The 20977-nt window shown below is 38.4% G+C and overlaps 1 protein-coding gene across 3 annotated transcripts; it reads left to right on the plus strand.

The window, feature by feature from the left end:
- The first annotated feature begins 6233 nt into the window (after positions 1–6233).
- LOC140225579 (uncharacterized) lies at positions 6234–20901 on the plus strand. Of its 3 annotated transcripts, none has more exons than XR_011900616.1 (4): positions 6234–8481; positions 15226–15458; positions 16509–16629; positions 17783–20901. XR_011900616.1 is itself a non-coding variant. In XM_072304861.1 (4 exons), the coding sequence occupies exons 3-4, from the start codon at positions 15251–15253 to the stop codon at positions 16538–16540; spliced, it is 240 nt and encodes a 79-aa protein (XP_072160962.1). In that variant the 5' UTR covers positions 6234–7216; positions 8364–8481; positions 15226–15250; the 3' UTR covers positions 16541–20901. The 3 variants fall into 3 exon arrangements, 2 of the variants coding, with proteins under 2 accessions (XP_072160962.1, XP_072160961.1); XM_072304861.1 differs by having other exon boundaries at positions 6234–7216; positions 8364–8481; positions 16509–20901; XM_072304860.1 differs by having other exon boundaries at positions 16509–20901.
- Positions 20902–20977: the final 76 nt, after the last annotated feature.

Genomic DNA, 20977 nt, shown 5'->3' on the forward strand with positions numbered 1-20977 from the left:
TTTTTTGAAATGTTCATCTTTTCGGTAAAAGATTGCCGCTCCCTTGCCCAATTCCTCATCTATCGTGTGTAATGTAACTCCTTCAGAAGAGATAGTCGGGTCACTTTGACCCTGATAAGGATTTCTATGGGCAGTTGTGAAGCAAAAATTCCCTGACACATACAAGTCTCGCCATATTACCGAATTTTTAGACGCACTCCCCATCAGGGTGCTCAAGATACTTCTAAACCATTTTCTCTCAAACTGATTATTGATTCGGACATATCATAGCGCAATATTTTAGGAACACTTTACTAACCGTAACTTTCCTCAAAACTAATAATAAGAGACACCCCAACGCGCGTTAATAATTCGACTTCATTTTGCAATTTGGAACTATAAATTCTAGCCCGGTTTAACAACGAATGTGCCATTAGTTTCCCTATGCACACAAGTGTTTTTCCAGAAGAGTCAAAATTCATAGTTCTAAATTGCATAATGCAGTCCAATTATAACGCAGAGATACAACTATGCTTGGTGGGATGCAAAAATCCAATGACACTAGCAGTTGACAAACGCTGACTCAGCGCGGTTAATGCAATGTCAAAGACATTGCGGTCGGTGGTCGTGGTCGGTCATTACGCATATCAGCGCCTACAAGACTGTAGGAGTACTTCACGCATTGCGCGTTTACTACAGTGCGCGCTAAAAGTGTTGGGAGTTAGTAATGTCTCGGTGCCGAACTCACGGTGGTGACAGTGGCGATTCTTTGTCACCTAGGATCGATAGTTTCAATGGGTTTACATCGAAGAAAAACAGTGTTGCCAATATGCAAAACGCCACTGCGACGCGTACACAATTTCTGACCGGTGCACACCATGAGCCTGCAATCCTCGGATAGAGAGATTGTGGTCATTTTGTGCCCCTGAATGGCACCTTAGTTTATAAAGGCATTGATATTGGAGTTTGTCCGTCTTTTTCGGATTGACTATCATCATAACGGCAAAAACCTATCTATAGCGAGGGAATTGGCCGGTTCTTTGAGTTCTCGTTACAGAGAGAGATTACTGTAGGATTAGTCTAGATCTTCAGTTTTTGTATCTAAAATTGACATGCAATGTCTGTCAGACATATCGTCTTTTGAAAAAATTAATGTAGAGTGTCATCTGTTACGGTAGAGCATACCATGGTTTCTTTCATCTTCGATTCATTAACTGCAGGTGCTACACTCAATTTCACTTCTTGCTCAACTTATACGCGGATGAAATCAAGGTGGAAGAAATCATGGTAAGCACCACCGCGGTGGATGACGTCATACATCGTGTTCGTTGATAGGCGATATCTCCATTAATATTGGACGTGGCAACCTAGTGCTAGCGTAGATCTTCGTGTTCCTTGTGATTTATAATCTAAGATCATTAAAATACGATTGTTGACTATAACACAACAAATTGACCCAATGTTTCAAACCAAGAATACCTTTATGGATGATTTGTCAGCTCTAATCGTGCGCTCTTATCAGTTTTTGTTCAAAATTTTAGCTCGAAATCGTCTCATCTCTGGAGAATGGAGTTGGCAAGCATTCAGTAAGAGTCGACGATCTGGAGGTCCGATACACGCCCTGCACAAACTTTAGCCAACAGGTCTCAATAAGCCGACAAGACTCGAAAAAGGACGGTAAGCAATGCGGTTGGCTACGGTTATTTTCCAGCAAGTTTGGACGGTCTTCAATATCCTCTTCTAGTATGTCTGCAGCGTCAGTTTCGGAACCGTCAAGAGGACCATAATTTGAAACGCTCGGGTCCATGAGGACGTGACCACCTTTGAGTTATCACCATTGAGGAGTAAAAGACGTGACTGTAATTACATTCTGAAAGGTATCAAGTGATTGGATTGACAGAGGAAGAAGATAGAATGTACATTTTTAATTCATAAAAAGTTTACTGAATTAATGATGTTCAGTACAAAATCTGTAACATATTTTTGGCAACCGTCAAAGCTAGCTTCGACTAAAAGGTAAGAGGAGGACGAACTGACACAAAATGGGCATTGAGACTTTCCTCATTTCTATTTTGCCTTCATTTTCAAAGTGTAAAAATATTCATAGTCACAGAGCGCACAGAAGCGCTGTGGGAGTGATTTGTTAGCAGTAGTAAAAATATTATTAGTACTAGAATAATTTCCCATTTAAGGATATGTGCATTGCGTTGACCGCAAAATCGTCCCGCAGCAAAACATATTACACCTCAACCTGGCTATATGATGATGATTTGTCTCGCTACCTAAGGAAGGTACTGTTTGTAATCACTGAATAATATACAAGTATTTCGTTTTTCCTGAATTTTTTTGTGTACAGTTAAGCTCTTATAGCGTATTCCTGATGAGAATACCATGGGCATATACAGCATATCTAATTTTTTAAAAAGGGATGAGAAAAGCTTTCCAGTATGAAAAATAAATTATATGAACAGTGGAAAATTCCCCGAAGACAAAGGAGCAATATTATGATGTTTGCTTTTTCATTCTTCATTTGTGACCTTTTTTTCCTTCTTGGAAATAAAATAAATTTTCAAATCTCGCTTGATTTTTTCCTTCCCGTTTACAAATCACGAGCTATTGAAACCAGCGAACAAGAAAATGGCATGTCCTATGTGCATGATATGACGCGCAAAAAAATACGAAAAATCTCCAGGATTTTCCTTTCCAAGTATTAGTCACTCCTTACACTCGAGAGAGACTCAACAAAATGGCTAGAACGGTTAAATTTCATGTTGGTTTCAAAATTCGTGGAACAATGCAAGTGTGGATTCTTCTGTGTCTGATCATCCTCTTAGTGTCTTTGAATTCGGTGAGTCCATTTTCTCAATCCCGTTGATAAAAAAAATCCACACCCGCACCCAAAAATAGCCAAGAATTATTCCTCCGAAAAATATGAGTATTAATAAATAACATGTATTGGTTCTAAAATAAGGTATCAGTTGTAAGGCATTAGAAAATAATGTTTAAAATTTGAAGTTTTGACATGGTGAGGAAAAGGGAGAACCACAAACCTCGAGAGTAAAAGAAAAATTAGCATATAATTTTGAGATCTACACAAAGATATGTAAAGAAAAGTACGAATAAGTTTTCTCTGAAACACCTAATGTTGATCCGCTCGTTCTGTTTCTGTGGCAGAACTGTGCAATTATATTTTAAAAATGTGTTGAAAACTTTTTAGGAACCTCTGTGTCAAAAGAATTGTCAAATATTTTTAAAAAGATCATTTTATCGCTATGAAATTTAATTTATATTTCGATGACATGTGTTGAAGATATTTTCAAAATACCAAAATCTTCATAACTCCTCTTTTTCACCGTGCGAGACTCCATACAATCAAATTACTAAATGAACTACACTGAAAGAATACTATCGGTTATTTTGCAGACATTCACGGAAAAAATGGATTCTTTTTGGAATTAAAAATATATTCTCTCATTTGTCAACGGCTCATTGTGCCATCGTCATTAAATGATCATGGAAAAAAATGTGTTCCTTAAAGTTATTTGATAATGTTTCAAAATAGTCTGTTGTAAAAACGTCAATTAAAAAGACGAATCAAAGCTAATTTTCCCAATGTGCATTAAGATTCGAAGAGCCTCCAAAAAAATCGATCCTGTCCCTGCGCTGTCATTTTTACGAGATACATTACGCTCAGAGTTGCCTATGAATGCCCAACCCTAAATATGGACCGAAAAGGTTCATTTGAACTACATTTTTCAGTTTGGAACTACAATATCTGGCTCAGTTTAGAAACAACGTATGTGCCATTAGTTTCCCGATACATATAGGTAAGTGTTTTTTACAGATGAGCCAGAAATTGTAGTTCCTCATCGCAAAAATTGTTTTATCCTCGCTCTCCGTTGGTGACTCTTTGAAGATGAGAATTCATTTTTAATTTTGTAGCCAATTATGTTAATTATAATCTCAGTTTGCTGCTGCACCCTTGAACTTTTTCACGAACGGATTCTGAGAAGTGTAAAATACGGTCAAATGGTAAGAGCAACGCTCAAAGCCGCATCAAATTTGACCTTCAAAAGACTCAATGTCAAGGATAAATTTTATCAACTACTTTCATGTTCAAAAATTCGTTTTCTCGACTGACTTTTTAACAGGATGCAATGTACAACTAGTTAAAAAAAAAGACTCAAAATTCATTTTTTTCAAAAACACGACTTGGTGCATATCTTTTGAGCTCAACGCAACTGAGCCTCAATCCTTATTCTTTTACGAAGTTAGCGATCTTACTATGCGTTGCTGCAAATATACCGCCAGATTTTCATGATTTTTGCGGCTATCTACAGGTAATTGCGTCTAGATTAGCCCTTTTAATTTAGATTTTGAAAAAATGACCCAGATTTTTTTTATATTACGTGCTAAAGTTGCGAGTTCTCCCATTTAAACAATGTAATTTTTTATTTTTGTCATAGTTCGTTTGAGCGTTCTACTGAGCCGATTTTCATGATTCTTGCGGTCATCGACAGGTGATGGTCTCTAAATGAGCCCGCTGGAATCAGAATTTGAAAATAGGACCCAGGTTTTTTCATATTAGAGAAGACCAGAAAGCTTAGAAAGGGGGGCAAAATTTGAAATTCCCGCCAATGAAAAATGGCGAGAATTTCAGCGGAAAAGTTAAGTAAGCGGGAAATGTTGAATCTTGGTCTGTTGCTGGTCTGTTGGTAGAGTAAGTGAATCGAAGGATATGCTCCTTTGCTTCAGACTACCCAAAAGCGACGGAACGCTCCGTTCCGTTTCGTGTAAGTCTCGGCGTGAAGTTTGAAATAAATGCCGAATTTTTTCATTCGATTCTTATTGGTTCAATTCCTCCCGGCCAGAGGGAGGTTGGATAAATAAGAGTGGGGTATGAAAATATTTTCATTTTTTCGGGATTACGTAGCATGGTGTCAACGATCATGGTGTCAACAAACAGTTTTTCTAAGTTTTTGTTGACACCACGATCATCCAAAAATAAAAAATTCCGACCCTCATGAAAAATGATCACGGTGTCAACGATCACGACGTCAAGAAACTTAAAACTTGCCTCAATAACACATTTTACATTTCAAGTCTTGTTTTTCTCGTGTTATTTACCTACTCTAACCTATCTTAACCTAACCTGACCTGACCTAACCTAACCTAACCTAACCTAACCTAACCTTACCCAACTTTACCTAACCTTACCCAACTTCACCTTGCAAGACCTATCCCACTTTCACAGAGCTGAACTTTCCCCGACCTTACCCTACATAACTTTAACCTTACCTACTTAATCTAACCGTACATGTCCTGATCTAAACTAACCTAATCCAACTATACGTGACCCAGACCTCTCCTGTACACTTAATTTTTTAATTTTACTCACAAGGAAGATATTTTTCTGTTTGTTGACACCGTGATCGTTGACACCATGCTCAGGGCCCATTTTTGCGTTTTACTGCCTGATCACGACGTCAACAATCGTTGACTCCACGATCAGATTTTTGGTTTATTGACACCATGATCGTTGCCACCATGCAACGTTACCTTTTCGGTCGCTCTTTTGCCGACGCGGGCCTAAAAGAACGCGAAGCGCCCTCCGGGAGGTTGGGACGCGTAGCGGCCAGGAGCATAGCCCCCTAGTTTTATATAATGTTAGGTGTTCATTCTTAATTAGTGAGAGAAAATTTACAGCAATTTTCAAGGCGTTATGTTAACTCTTTCCTCTTATAAAAAATAAAAGTGCGGTTAGTTTGATTCTGGTGTAATCCGGCCAATCGCCCTCACACAAGAGCTTAACTTTGACATTTCATGCGCAGAATGCCCTGAGAAGGAAAAGTGAAGGATGCAAATTGGAGAGGCTCAAAAACGCGCTCCAGTCTAACTCTATGAATCTGAGACATGCCATGCAGAAAACCGGGAGCTATTTTCGGTGCGTATCACTCCAGCTGTTGAAGCTTAGGTTTTAATTTTACCCTATTTATACTATAAGCTCTCAAGAGCTTCGAAGGGGGATCGATCTTTCGTCAAGGCCAACTTGATTAAATCTTTTACCATGCAATGTTTTCTCAATCTTCGATGCAAATTACTGCAAGAGAGAGGTACAATAATTTGATATTTATTCGAGTGGTACAATAATTTGATATTTTTATTTACAACACTATAATCGTGGTGATTTCCCTCTGCTAAAAGTGATTTAGTTGTACGGAATGTTGTGTTTACTTTGATTGTTGAGTCAAATGTTAAAACTTTTCCTGAAATAAAAAAAATTTAAAAAAAAATTTATATGATCATATGGAAGTATTGCTACCAAATATAGGCGCAGGTGGGGAAAATTGGGTGTGCTAGTTAGTCGAGGGTCGTAAGAATGATTGGGACTTATACATATAGCGCGAGTGACAAAACCGCCGCCGCTGCCGCCCCTGAGCGACTTTAACTCATGAGCCCTGGTCACAACACTCAAGACACATACCTACGGCTCATGAGTCCCGCATAACTTGGTACATAATTGGTTGGTTGAATTGCTTAGGCGGGATTTTACATGTCCACGCGTAGTTGCGTCCACGCAAAGTCCTCTGGACGGTATGCTCAAGAATTTTTCTGCCTAAATTGAGTCATTTTATTAGCTTATGAAATTCAAAAATTGTGCTAAAAGTTATTAAATACGGATGCTAGGACTTGGTGAGTTTTTAGACTACCGCTCCCTTTCGGTGTTGTAGTATCTTGATTTATTTTGCGAGGCAATGTTCGTGCTCTTACATAAGGAATGCCTGTCATTCTTAATACGTTGGAGCTTCTTCAATTTTCTATGATTTTGTGCAATACCTTTGTCACGACAGTTGCTGGAAGCGCCGCACGCTGCTGCGCGGCGGGCGGCCAACGCTGAACGCGCACTGGCGCCTACAAACCCAACAAGGATACTTCACGCATTGCGCAATGCATGAAGTATCCCTGTTAGGTTTGTAAGCGCCAGTCCGCATGTCGCGCTGCTAACACGGCAGGCGCTCTACTCTGTGTCAGGCTCTAATATTTAAACTCGCGGTGTCAGCGATTTTCAACGTATGATTCTGCTATGTTTGAACATTCTGCATGGATTATTCTTATTTAAATTTATGGTAAAAAATAATTCACAGGAAAGGTGGAAAAGTCGTGTTCGGGAGGATCAATTCGAATGACTCCAAGCGCAACATAAAACAGGACCTCTCAATTGGACAAGGCGGTTCAGGTAAGACACTTGGACTACATTCATTATTGTATTGTGATTGGCCGGAGCGAAACCTTTCTTTCCTAAACAAAGTATGTAAAGAAAATACAACGGATACCTAAAAGACTGTATTCTAAAACGGATGCAATTGCACAACGATGATTCAAGAGAAAATAGAATTTGTGTGCGAAAAGTGCAGATTTGTAATTATTATCTCGTTACATAATGAAAGATTCAATTGTTTTACATCAAGAATATATGAACTACAAATAATCCGGTCAGTGGCGTGGCGTGCTTTGCGATATATCGATTGTTACGCCATTTAAACTTATGGTAAAGAATCGATTATTAAGGTGTTCGCTGCGAACACCCTGTTTATCGATCCTTTTCCATAGGTTTAAATGGCATAACAATCGATAGATCGCAATGCACGCCACGCTACTGAATCCGGTCCCGCTCCCGGTTTTCGTTATATAGTGGCTCAATTTTTTGGTTCAAAACAATAGAAGATAACCTCAGACAAGAATTTCGGGATTGAAATGAGAAAATTCTTAGCAATTTTACTTTTCATTGTCATTTTATACTCATAAGAATTAAAAATCAATCACAAAAATCTGTGCCCTCTGATTACTCGATTGACTTTTCAGGCCATGTGTACATGTTGAACCAATGGATATTAATATAAACTCAGCGATAGAACGCCTGTTTGATGTATCGAAAACGATTCATTCAACAGTCTCAAAAAGATTAGAGAAACGGAATAAAAATAAATGAATATATGTAGAACACAAAATATGATCATTTATTTCTCGTTTATTAATGAATTATAGCACCCATTGTAGAATATTTTCATAGTACCTAGTTATTGAATAGTTAACAGCCTTTGCATCTAATCTAAGTGTCTACATATAAATAACCTAAACTAGCCTGTAATCTTTATATCTATTTTCATAGTATAACATAACTTAATACAGATACTTTTGATAGACATCCAATTTTCGTCCATATTTCGTCATATAATCCTTATACGTCAGTTATTTAATCTTATCTGTCGATATAATTTTTAGTTTTTTTTAAATATTTTATACATAAAAAGACGCTATTAGGGTTCTTACGTCGAAATGACTTTCAACTACAAAAACTAGTTATATGATTTTTATTTGTCAAGGTTCAGCGAGGAAGAGTCGTCAGTCACGGTCACCAATATCATCATCAACATCTGATAGACGTCACGCAAGAGATTATTCTTTCGATAAATGGACAAACTCAGGTCTCACGGCAGGAGGGTAAGTTATTTCCGACGTGCCTCAAAAGTATGGTCAACAGAAAATTGTATCATTCATTCATTCATTTCATGTAGGAATTCATATAAATGTTGATATGGGAGATAAGTAAGTATTAGAAAAGACAGAGTCTTTCCACCTACCTATTTCAGAGCAAAAAAAGTTAATTTTGCATTCTTAATAATAAAAAAAAAAAAAAAAAAAAAAAAAAAAAAAAAAAAAAAAACCTACTTACTTTTTGGAGATCGTGTAACAGTGTTTATTCCACTTATTTAAAATCAAGTCACCTAGATGACAAAATTTCACCCTCTTAGCTTCAAAAGTGCACCATGACTTGTCTACCATAGACACAAAAATTGTACTCATTGCCTCTCTAATATGTGGTCCAATAATTCTCAGTAATGGCTTCCTGATTTCAATGGTTTTGATAGCAGTTTGAATTCAAACTGCCATGAAAAAACAAAATAAGACTGTTCAAAATGCAATAATAATGACACTAAATTAGATGAAATCAAGCAATTAAAAAAATAAATTTATCTTGTAGTCCATACACTAAAACTATCAGTTCAATGAACATTGAACCCACTCAAGTTTTCGTCTTCTTCTCTTCCTCCAATGATAGGCAATTTTCTTCTATCTCTTAAACTGCAAAGTAAACAACTGTTGCACGGTTACCTTGTGCAAGATTTTTTTTTTTTTTTTTTTTTTCAATTTTTATTTTTGCGAAAGAAGTTCGTGCATCGTGGTTTTTATCAGCATTCAAAGGCAAAAACATTAAATATATGAAGCTATGGTACTGATTCATCATCAATATTAGAGAGAAAAAAAAGTTATTCCCTTTAAGCCTGGCGAGAATGAAGCTAAGAACCATCCGGGCATTTTTAAAAAATTAAATTCATCGCGAATCAAAGCAAGCCACCCCGGTTTTGGAACTCCAAGCAGAACTTAAAATGGTTTTAGTTAAATGCCTCAGTTTTTCCATCAAAATTGAATGACATATATTTGAATATTTGCTTTATGGATCGATGATCATTAACACACTGGCTAGATTTTAAACAGTTATAATTTGTGTCGCTTTGAAGCAATATACTTATACATATAGCAAACATCATCTAACCGAAACTTTCATGGTTCATTTCAATTTGAGGAAAATGCCACATGATGGTGGAAATTGTGAATTTCGCTTGGAGTTGTGAAACTAGAGTGACTCATATCGAAAGGCCATGTTAGATTCAAGCAAAAAGTAAAAACTGATGATAAAAAATAATGTAACAGAGGTGAAGCACCCAGCTTTGACGTTCTAGCTGAAAAAAACCGGAGCAGAGAGCAAGATCAGCAAAAAGGAGGTATTTTTCAGCTGGAGACTCGATTCGGGGAGTTTCACCTTATGTGTGAGTAGGTTGAGAAATCAATGCCCTTTTCTGTAATTCAGTCGCGCATTCGTTACGCAATTCTAAAATAATGACAGGCCAAAGCGTAAGACTGCACGTTTCTACATTGCGGTGTTTCAAAATTTCCGCTCCTACTTTAATTTTTCGAAGGATAACAAACCAATTTTAAAGCTTAAAATTTATACAGAAATATTTGCTGGTGGAGAAGAAAAATTAAGGAAGTATTCAAGATAGTAAAATGACTAGTTTCCCAAACAAAAAAAAAAAAACGTAATATGATAGGAAGTCTGCAACGTAGGAAAGGGAGATTTAAGTTTAGCACTTTGGTTATCTGTGTCTCGGGCAGTCAGCAATCACAGGCAATAATTTGCAAGCGGAATGTGTGTCGACACGTAAAATTGCAATAGTGCGTTACTGAGCCTTGTTTATTTCATGTACTAGGTACTAAACGTACTAGGTGAGTAGATAGTGTGGAGATTTTTCCGCATCTTATGGAGCCGAAATCGCTGAGAAAACCGCTTTTAAAAATCCAAAAAACTGCAACACATTTCAAACGCACCGGAAGGCGGAAAATTAATGGTGGTGATGTTCTGCATTATAATAGTCAAATCGCAATCCTCTCTCATTTTCCACTGATTTTGGTTAAAATAAAACGTACTTCAATGTGAAATTGTTGCTTGTTAGCTACAGATAACATAAATATGATTTGATTATTTAATTCTAAAGATATAATTTCGAGTTTATTGCACTCACATACGAGGAGTATAGGTTTCAGAACATTCCGTCAACGATTTTTTGTCCGCGCACCTGTTTTGTAAATTAGTTTACGTCCGCGCGGAAAATTGATAACAGTGACTTGGTCCAAGCGTTGTATTTTAGCTCGTGTGTAAAATTATATTAACAATTTCGAAATGAGAAAATTGAGAGAGCAGGAGGTGTTATCGTGGTAACTCATTTTTTAAATAAAATGTTACTTTCATTTTTTCCTTTGATTCATCTTGTTTCATTGTCATTGGTGAATATTTGGTTTTGTTTCTATCCTTAAAAATTTCGATATGAAAAATACCTTATAACTATTTTTTGTTTGTTTGTTTGTTTGTTTGTTTGTTTGTTTGTTTGTTTGTTTGTTTGTTTATATATGAAAGAATTACTTCATTTCTTAAGACTTGGCAGATATTTGTATAACCTTTTCCAAGCGATGATATCCATATTATCTCAATAAGTAGTAGCTGTGTGGAAAGGAGGTATTCAAAAATTATTAAAAGAGACTAGCGACCCGTACGTCCTTCGCACGTATGAAACATAGAATCAGAGAAAACAGAATTCATCTCACAATAATCATAATCAGTATGACATGAATCGTTGCGTTATACATAGGCTGTCCCAAAACAACTGGCACTAAGTCTGTAATTCGGGAACTACAATAGATATCGACATGTGGTTTGCGGGAGGTGATAGCTCATACTCTTAGCTCTTAAACTAGCCTAAGTTGAGCTAATTTGGTTAAAAACTCAACGAGTTACATCGATTTTCCCGAGACGTGTAAGAAATACCCCTACGGAATTTTTCGGTAATTTTTCATTCCTTAACTTTGCCTCCGCAAGCTGTGAAATTGGTTCAGACGTTATGAATCAAGTTTCCACTTCTCTGGATGCAAGTTTCCACTTGTCAGCAAGTGTTTCCATCACAGCCGAGAAGTTTTTTTCTGTTTGCAAAGTCAGTTTAGTGAAATTGTCCGGCCTGATAGAGCGTTTTTTTTTTTTTTTCGTCATGAGTTCACCCGCGGAGTTGAAGCAAGAGCAACGATACGCAATTCGATATTGCGTTCGTCGTGAATTATCTGCTTCTGAAACTGTGAATGAAATGACAGTGGCTTAGAAATGTTTCAGAAGCAGATAATTCACGACGAACGCAATATCGAATTGCGTATCGTTGCTCTTGCTTCAACTCCGCGGGTGAACTCATGACGAAACACAAAAAAAACGCTGTATCAGGCCGGACAATTTCACTAAACTGACTTTGCAAACAGAAAAAAACTTCTCGGCTGTGATGGAAACACTTGCTGACAAGTGGAAACTTGCATCCAGAGAAGTGGAAACTTGATTCATAACGTCTGAACCAATTTCACAGCTTGCGGAGGCAAAGTTAAGGAATGAAAAATTACCGAAAAATTCCGTAGGGGTATTTCTTACACGTCTCGGGAAAATCGATGTAACTCGTTGAGTTTTTAACCAAATTAGCTCAACTTAGGCTAGTTTAAGAGCTAAGAGTATGAGCTATCACCTCCCGCAAACCACATGTCGATATCTATTGTAGTTCCCGAATTACAGACTTAGTGCCAGTTGTTTTGGGACAGCCTATGTATTATACGACATTATAATGCGGCATTACTATTATAATGCATTATAAAGGATTATAGGCATTATAAATCATTATTACCACGTGGAAATGAAATGTTGCAGAATGAATTGAAAAGCATGTTGGCAAAATTTATTACAAAAATAGTATAACATGTAAGTACATAACATAAAGGTAATACAAATTAAATGATTAGAGCGTGTATACTTTATTACATTATAGGTATATTATAATCATTTTGTCATTGTTGGAAATTTTCATAGTTTGAAATTTGATATTTTGAAATTTGATAGTTTGAAATTTGATAGTTGATAGTTGATAGTGTGATAGTTGATAGATGATAGTTGATAGTTGATAGTTTGATAGTTGATAGTTGATAGGTGATAGTTCGATAGTTGAAAATTTTGGCATTTTATTTAGTTAAGGTGGATTCGATAGACGTCATATTTTGTGTCAGAACGGCATGCGATATATCGCATCAATTGGTTCCATTTTTTCAGCTACTCGTCAATTTTCTCCAATTCTGAGATCGCAATTCTGTTTTCAGGAGACTAAAGCACTCACTTACCAATTTTAACAAAGAAGTTCAACGTTTTAAAGGCGTAGTTTTTTTTAGAGAGAAAATATCGCATTCGAGTGCAGTTTCGATATCAGTACACCAAGAAGAACACAATCTTTGGTCACCCAAATTGTACATCAATCTCTTAGAGTCAAATACGTCCAATTTTGAGCGTTTGATTGCACGTACACCACGCTGCAGCCCAGTAAAAGTACAAAATATAAAAGAAAAAATTAAAGTGGTATGGAAATCACTGAAGTTGACATGGAACCACCTTAATATTCACAAAATACGCATTTAATTTTCAAATTTCAAAATCTTGCGTTGAAAGAAGCTAACTCTGCGAGTGTAAATATTAGAGCCTAATACAGAGCGAAGCGGCATGTTAGCAGCGCGAAACGCGCACTTTTTCCCCCATCAATTTAAATAAGAATAATTAATTTAGAGTGTGCAAACATTTCAAAATCATGAGTTGAAAAATGCGGACTCCGCGAGTTTAAATATTAGAGCTAAACACAGGGCGGAGCGGTGTGCTGCCAGCGCGACACGTGCATTGGTGCCTACAAACCTAACAGGGATACTTCACGCATTGCGCAACGCGTGAAGTATCCCTGTTAGGTTTGTAGGCGCCGATGCACGTGCCGCGCTGGTCGCCCTGGCTCGCCGCGCCACCGCGGCATGCCACGGCGGCGCTTCAAGCAACCATTTCGCAACAGAGGTGTTGCACAGAGTATACGAAATTGAAGGCGCTCCAACTTATTAAGAATGACAGGCACAATTTAAGAGTACGGAGCTTTCCTCGCAAACTAAATCAAGATACTACGGCACAAAAAGAGAGTGATACCTACTCCAAAAACTCCAAAAATGGTCTGCTGGAGTCGAATCGCACACTATACGTTACCGTGACAGGCTCTGCAATTCGAAAATATAGCAGTCTCAATCCTGACGCTTTGGCTCAGTTGTAGGAGGCAGTGGCGTAACGGGCGCCCCCGCAGACCCTGCTATGCAGGGGGGCCCAAGCGCCTAGGGGGCCCTCGGCCACCGGAATTTTTTTTCTCTCTCTCTTTGATGCTTAGCTTTGGTTTCAAACTTTGGGCCTTCACTTACCGAGATGGGGCTTCTTCCTCTGAGTTTTAATGTTAGCTCGGGGTTTTTCATACTTCTTTCGGACTGTTCCGAACTTTTTGTTTGCTGGAGGGCCCCTGCCTTCCAATTTCCACTCAGTGATAACTAAATTTTTTTTCTTTTTTTTCACTTTTCGTATTTCGGGCTTTGGGAGATACAATAATCTAAAGGTCCCCCAAGGCTCTTGGGGCCTTGCTCCTTGGGCCTGGGCCCCTCTGTAGATCCTTGGGCCTGGGCTGGGCCCCCGCCACCCTTTAGATCCTTGATCCTTTAGGGGTCCCATATAATCGGGTACGGGATCTGGGACGGTGAGGGGTGAGGCATTCTAAGTCCAAGTCCGTGATTTGAGATGCCTCGGGCCAAAAAATGGGAAGGGGTAGGAGGGGGGATAATTTTGGAATTTTATCGACTTGGGGGGGGGCTAGAAAAAATTTTGCAGGGGGGCCCAGCGGAAGTCCGTTACGCCACTGGTAGCAGGTTGTTTACACTTTGAACGATGAAGGTTGCGAAAGGGACAGTGATCGATTAAAAAGCCTGCCGAAACCGTTGTAAGCCACGATTTGACTCACGTAGAGTATTGAGTTCTTTGTGACCGTGAAATTCAAATTTCCCATAACCAATGTAAAATTAAAACGGTAATATATTGGTTAGGAGTTGATTCAATAATTTTAAGGCATGAAAAGTGTTCCATGTATATGAAATTCTGGTTGAAACACATGTATCCGAGTGCTTACTCGTGCCTTGTCTAGTGGTCCATTATCTATGCAATTATTGTGAAGTTAGGAATTAATGCGAAAAAACAAGAAGTGGCCCGAACTGTAAGTAACAAGGTGGAGAAATGGTGCTGGGTCCACGCCATTTCGTGGGGAAAGCAAAGCCAAGAAGTTCAAAAAAGTATGATATGAGTCAAAAATAACTTTTTTATTATAATTTTTGGAACTTCTTGGCTTTGTTTTCCCCGCGAAATGGTGTGGACCCAGCACCATGTCTCCATCTTGTCAGGAATTAACTTGTGTCAGTAATATGCACATCGGGATTTTTTAATCATTGCCCATGAGTAGTTGCCCTTTAAGTCAGTGGCGTGGCGTGCTTTGCGATACGTTGATTGATCTGTCATTTAAACCTATGGCAAAGGATCGATTAACAGGACGTTCGCAACGAACACCTTAATAATCGATTCTTCACCATAGTTTCAGTTGGGAAAATATCGATAATCGACCATTCATGCCTCGCCTCTGCTTCAGGTATATGGATAAAAAATATTCTTAGCAGACGTACCGCTAACCATACTTTCACTCTTTTTTCCCTTAAAAGGCCGCATGTTGTTTCAACGAAGGCAATGGCGCGTTCACCTTACCGAATGTTCGACCGATATGGTGACGTTTACCTGGTGCAAGAAAACCAGCCGACTGAGGAGACATTTCGTCAAATCGAACGGTACGCCTATTTAGATTTGCAGAACACAGGTGACGATCCACAAAAATACGAATCACCGGTCCTTGTGCGCGTATACACGACCAACACCTTCGACCAACAACTCAACGAGAGTAAGTGTGGTTGGTTGATGAACACATTTATTTGAAGGTACCTCGACAAATCAGTCATTAACACTAGAGTACCTTTATAGACAGAGTATGACCATTCGTATCTTTTTACTACAGGAAAACTGTTCCGCTTTTTGATTGGTCAACGAGTTTTTAGGCTTCATGATGCTCTTAGGGCCGTAAATAAACAAACAAGATGGTGGCTCACCGTAACATCGATAAGAAGCTAAAATTTGACAAAAATTTCAATTACACGGCAGTAACAATTTAAATTAGCATATCTACGAATAACACATAAAAAACACATGAAAACAAACACTGTTAAATCGCCTTTCGCCTATATCACAGGAGGATGTAAGATGTGCATAACCTCAAACTTGCTTGCTGATAACAGCCATCTTGTTTGTTTATTTACGGCCCTAAGAGCATCGTGTCAGCCTATTCGCTCGCGACCAATGAAAAACCGGAACAGAAATGGCCATACTCTGTCTATAAAGGTACTCTAATTAACACCTCAGAGAGGGAAGATCGATACAGAGAAATAAACCAAAAGTCAAAAAAAGGAGGAGATAAGGACAAAGAAATAGGAGAGAGGAAAAAAGGAATTTTGCATAAAACGAAAAATGACAAGGAGAGAATGAATTATTTTGGTTATTAGAACATGTTGATCGATTTAAAACAAATCGAGCCACAAGCCAAAAATAAATTGAACCAGTAATATTTCGAACTACATGGAGATGAGAAAACAAAGCAAAAGTTCCGACCGTCAACAAACTGCGGTCTTCTTCAGTGCAAAAGGAACAAAAAGTGCAAAGATTTTACAAAATGAAAAAAAAGTAAAAAAGTTACAAAACTATTAGCAAACTAAGTAAAGCGAAAATACAAATCTATTTCAACTACATTTCTACATCATCTCATTTTTTTAAAAATCAATTACCATGTTCCATTCAGCTTAGCCAGCCAAAGTTGGCATTACAATGTATTTGGATATTAGTTCGTATATATGTGTCACATTTAATTATAGTAACATTATTTCTTTACATGTATTTTCAGTTCTGACGACAAAAAAATGTCTTCGTGCGTAAAGAGTTTGCGCACTTGAAGTTCTTGCCCGAAGACGGACCACTTCCAAGTGGTAAAGAATTATACGAAGCATTCGAGAAAGCACGTATAGGTAAGTATCATTATTCCTACCAAAATAAATTACAGCCAAATCTTGGAAATAGGGAAGGCGATTGTTTCTACAGTCATCATCAAGTGCCTCCTAAAAATGGCTATCTTTGCTGTGCCTCTCCGACACCTTAAATAATTTTTTTCAAGGTTCCAAGGATCGACCATATTTCCATAATTCCATAATTTTCTGAACATCCGCAAGTATATTGCAAATAGTCGCATTATTTTTAAAAATGACAAATAACCATGTTTAATGCTACTTTCTGTAACCTCGAACGGCAAATAGCAGTAAGTAAAGCAGTTGATCTGATGCAGGCTATTCGTTATAGATGAAGCATTCAGTAAAAGCACCTGCGAAAATAGTGAATATGGGTACTTGTGATTGAAAAGGGTCTGTTGCACGTGACAGGTGTGGTCAATTGAGTCCACTTCCTAGTGATACATATGTAGATTCGCTCGGAATTCACATTGGGTACACCATAAAAATTTAAATTCCACTTCTTAGCGCACAATCTGCGTTGTTTGTAACACGCTATTTTAAAACCGCATATCCGGGCAGTTTTTCTTGGTGGCCGGCAGTCAGGTTTGCCTAAAGAAAGACCTAATCTATAAATAAACAAACAATCTCGCGAACTGTTATAGACTCTCCTTGCATAAGATTCCAATTGATTCAAAGGATTTTTTTTTTTTTTTTTTTTTTTTGCAAAATAAAGGGGGTTAAGGAAACAAACGCTTGGAAACAATTGAAATCATAAAATAGATAAAGTTAGTGAAATAATTTGTTGACTCTGGTTAGTTTTTCTTGCTCCTCTGCCTATGCAAACCTGGTCGGCAGTGCCTGAAAACTGCCCGCAGACGCGAGAAACTTGAAAAAGCGTGTTGAGAAGTAAACATGATTTTCGTGTGATTTTATCTCTAAAGAGTACATTTATTTAGCTGCACCTCTTGCAAGCGACAGACCCATTCTGATGTCCTCTTTGATTTTGCACGATAAAGTATTCGATAAAAGCTCTCATTCACATACTTCGTAAAACATGTGTAGGTTTTAAAAAAATTACCTGTTTTTATGAAGGCTTTTTGCACGGAAGAAACAAAATGGTGGAAATTTTCCTTCGACCGAGATACTCATAACTATCTTTGTATCATTCCAACAGCAGCAGGACTCCCTACAAACTCGCCGAAACCACAATTCGTGCAAGACAAACTGCAGAAGACGCTGAGCCGAACTGAAAACTGACGGTGCTGAAAACAGAAAATCCACTTCCTTGTGAGATAAAAACCAATAGACAAGTTACCAGCGGGCTGAGTGTTGAATTTGATAGAAAAAGCGATAGACAAAGAAGTTATAAGGACTATGTAGCGATCCAATGGAGATGTTGCATGTGTGAGGGATTTGCGATTTGACCATTGATTCTTGTGTAAAAGTTCGCGAGAAACACGATGGTGCCACTGGTTTTCTCTGAAATCATCTCCCAAGCTAAAAAAAAGCTCTCAAAGTGAGGCCAAAATGGAGGGGATATCCCACCTTACCCTGAAAGTCCACCTCTACATCAAAACAAACTCTCCATGCAAAGATAGGGAGCAAATACATTAGCAGGGTTGCCACTTCATTTGGGGACTCCAAAACTGAAAACACGACAACCCTGCTAATGTATTTGCTCCCATTCTTTGCATGGAGAGTTTGTTTTGATGTAGAGGTGGACTCTCACGGTAGGGTGGGATATCCCCTCCATTTTGGCCTCACTTTGAGAGCTTTGTTTTAGCTTGGGAGATGATTTCATAGAAAACCAGTGGCACCATCGTGTTTCTCGCGAACTTTTACACAAGAATCAATGGTCAAATCGCAAATCCCTCACACATGCAACATCTCCATTTGTTGAGATGGGTGGTTCGTATATACTAAAGGAGAAAATGATAGACTAGCTATAAGGTCTCCCGTGGGTTGCCGTTGGTTAGTCTATTCTCTATTACCCATTACCAAAGTACCTTCTTTGTCCATTGCAACCACCCGCTTCCACCAATAGGATCCCTCCATTTCCTTTTTGTAATTTTTGTCTATTGCTTTGTCTACTTTCAACAATCAGCCCGCAGGACCCGGTTCAGTTTTGTAGCGGTCCTCGCAAGTTGGCAGATTTGATTTTTTCAATTCAGAGGCGTTGCAAAATCGATGTGTAAGTCATCGCAAACTTATTCACTCAGAATTAATTATTTTGAATGGATTTAAGTAAAGGTATTACATTAAAACAAGGTTGCCAACTTGTGACAGTTACCTCTTGTTTAGTTTCCCTTTTGTTTTGAATAGTTTGGTCGACCTCAAAAGATAACGCGAGAGCTAAGGAACAATCCCCTAACTAAAAAAATTGGCAAAATTGAGTAAGAGGTATTACCGCATTCTCCAGTATAAAGACGCAAGCTTATGTTTTTGGTTCATTCCAGCGTTTTTGGTTTCTACGGGAGACCTGTAATGACGTTGTACTGTATAAAAAATTGCAAATCTAACCTCAAAATTATATAAACATCGAAATTTTTATTCGTTCTGCCAAATTATCAGATAGCAGATAGGAAATCTTGTGCTTTTGCCATCGAGACGTTGGTAATATACGATGTTGAAGTAATGTGAGAAGTAAAAATTATCAACTCTTGATCGTTAAAGTTTTTTGCGGGAAAAAAAAAAAAAAAATCAGCTCTTGAAGCACCGCTGAACACCGCTGAAAATTAGACGCACGGAAGCAACACACCATGAAAATAGTACAAGGGAAAGGATGCACATTGATGACGGCGCAAAAATACAACTATTCGTGCTCGATTGATGTCTGTGTTGCATCTGCGACATTGAAGGAGCGATGGCTCGAGGTGTGAACTCGCAATGTTCCGCTCTGTACTGCGAATGAGGTGCCGTCGTTCAGATCCAGAAAAAAGATTAAAAAAAGGGGGCCTGAATACGTCCACAGATCTTCTTTTTGGCAGTGTTGACTGTTGACACTCGATTTTTCTCCTATTTTTTAGTAGTTTGCAGGGCCGGATTTAGGTGATCTCCACATGGGCCGCGGCTCTTGGCGGCAAATTAGGAAATTTTTTTAAATATAGGTATACAAAAAGTATCTGATTCAGAAAAAAAAGTACAAACGAGAAAAGGCGACCAAATCTCTCATTTCCTGAGAGTAAAGTAATTTCTAATTTTGTACTCTTTTGGCGATACAAGAGACAGCACCTTTAATTAGTCGAGTTTAGAGAGGAACTAAACACGCGATTTGGTCTGGAGCGGCGCGGCGCAGAGAGCAATGATGACGAGGACTTGAGATGAAAAGGAGAATCCCTCGGCGCGGCGGTCGGCATGTAACACATTTTAGCGCCTACAAGACTGCATGAATACTTCACGCATTGCATCAGACACAGTGCGTTCAGCAGCGCAGCGGTCGGCGTGAAACGCATAGCGCCTACAAGACTGTAGAAATACTTCACGCATTGCGCCAAACACAGTGCAGTGCGGTCAGCGCAGCGCGGCGTCATAATTATGAAACCACTTTTATGTTTGTTCATTCCTTATAAATGGAGGGCCTTGTCCACGCAGAGATAGGTTTATGCAACTTAAGTTTCGCGACTTTTGCCAGTAGTGTTGACAGGGCTTTCGCAAAAAATGTGTCCAACACTAGTAAACGCGTATTATGCACCCCTCCCCCCCCCCCCCCCCGGCACGTTCACTTGATAATTTTCATTGATTTTCAAAACGAATGAGAAGGAGGTGGCAAAATACAGGCGGCCCATGAGCGGCAAGTATGTAAAAATACGGCCCTGGTAGTTTGAAGTCTACTTTTTTAGGGTGTGTTTGTAAACTTATATCTGAAGCTTATATGGACCGGCCTCATACAACCCGAAGGTCACAAATTTTTCACAAGCCTTGGGTCAATATGACCCGGCGATCGAGCATATAAGGGTTAAAGTCATTCATCTAAAATGTTGACTACATTTGAAGGATTAATTAGATTTAAAGCTAACCAGATTCATGAATTGATTAGTCTTAAGCCATTGTTATGTATAATTTAGGTAAGATTGAAATTGTTTTAAGGGTCTCTGAGATTTGCAGCTTCTATAGGTTATATAATAGTTTGTTCAGGAGCTATATACTCCTAAGTAAAGCTCTAGGCACAATTTCTCATAATCATTCTCCACGTGCGTTTCATTTCAATAAAGTTTTCTGCATATAATTTTGATGAGAAAAAAAGTCCTATCGAGCTTGAATTGTTCCCTTCTCTGTTGCTCTATTATAAAGAGAGGTGCAACAGGCTGCGTTTCGTTGAAAACGAATGTTTTTTTTATTTCTCAAATATGTTTTATTGTTCACAAACGAT

This window comes from Bemisia tabaci, chromosome 10 (assembly GCF_918797505.1).
Source record: "Bemisia tabaci chromosome 10, PGI_BMITA_v3".
Lineage (NCBI taxonomy): Eukaryota > Metazoa > Arthropoda > Insecta > Hemiptera > Aleyrodidae > Bemisia > Bemisia tabaci.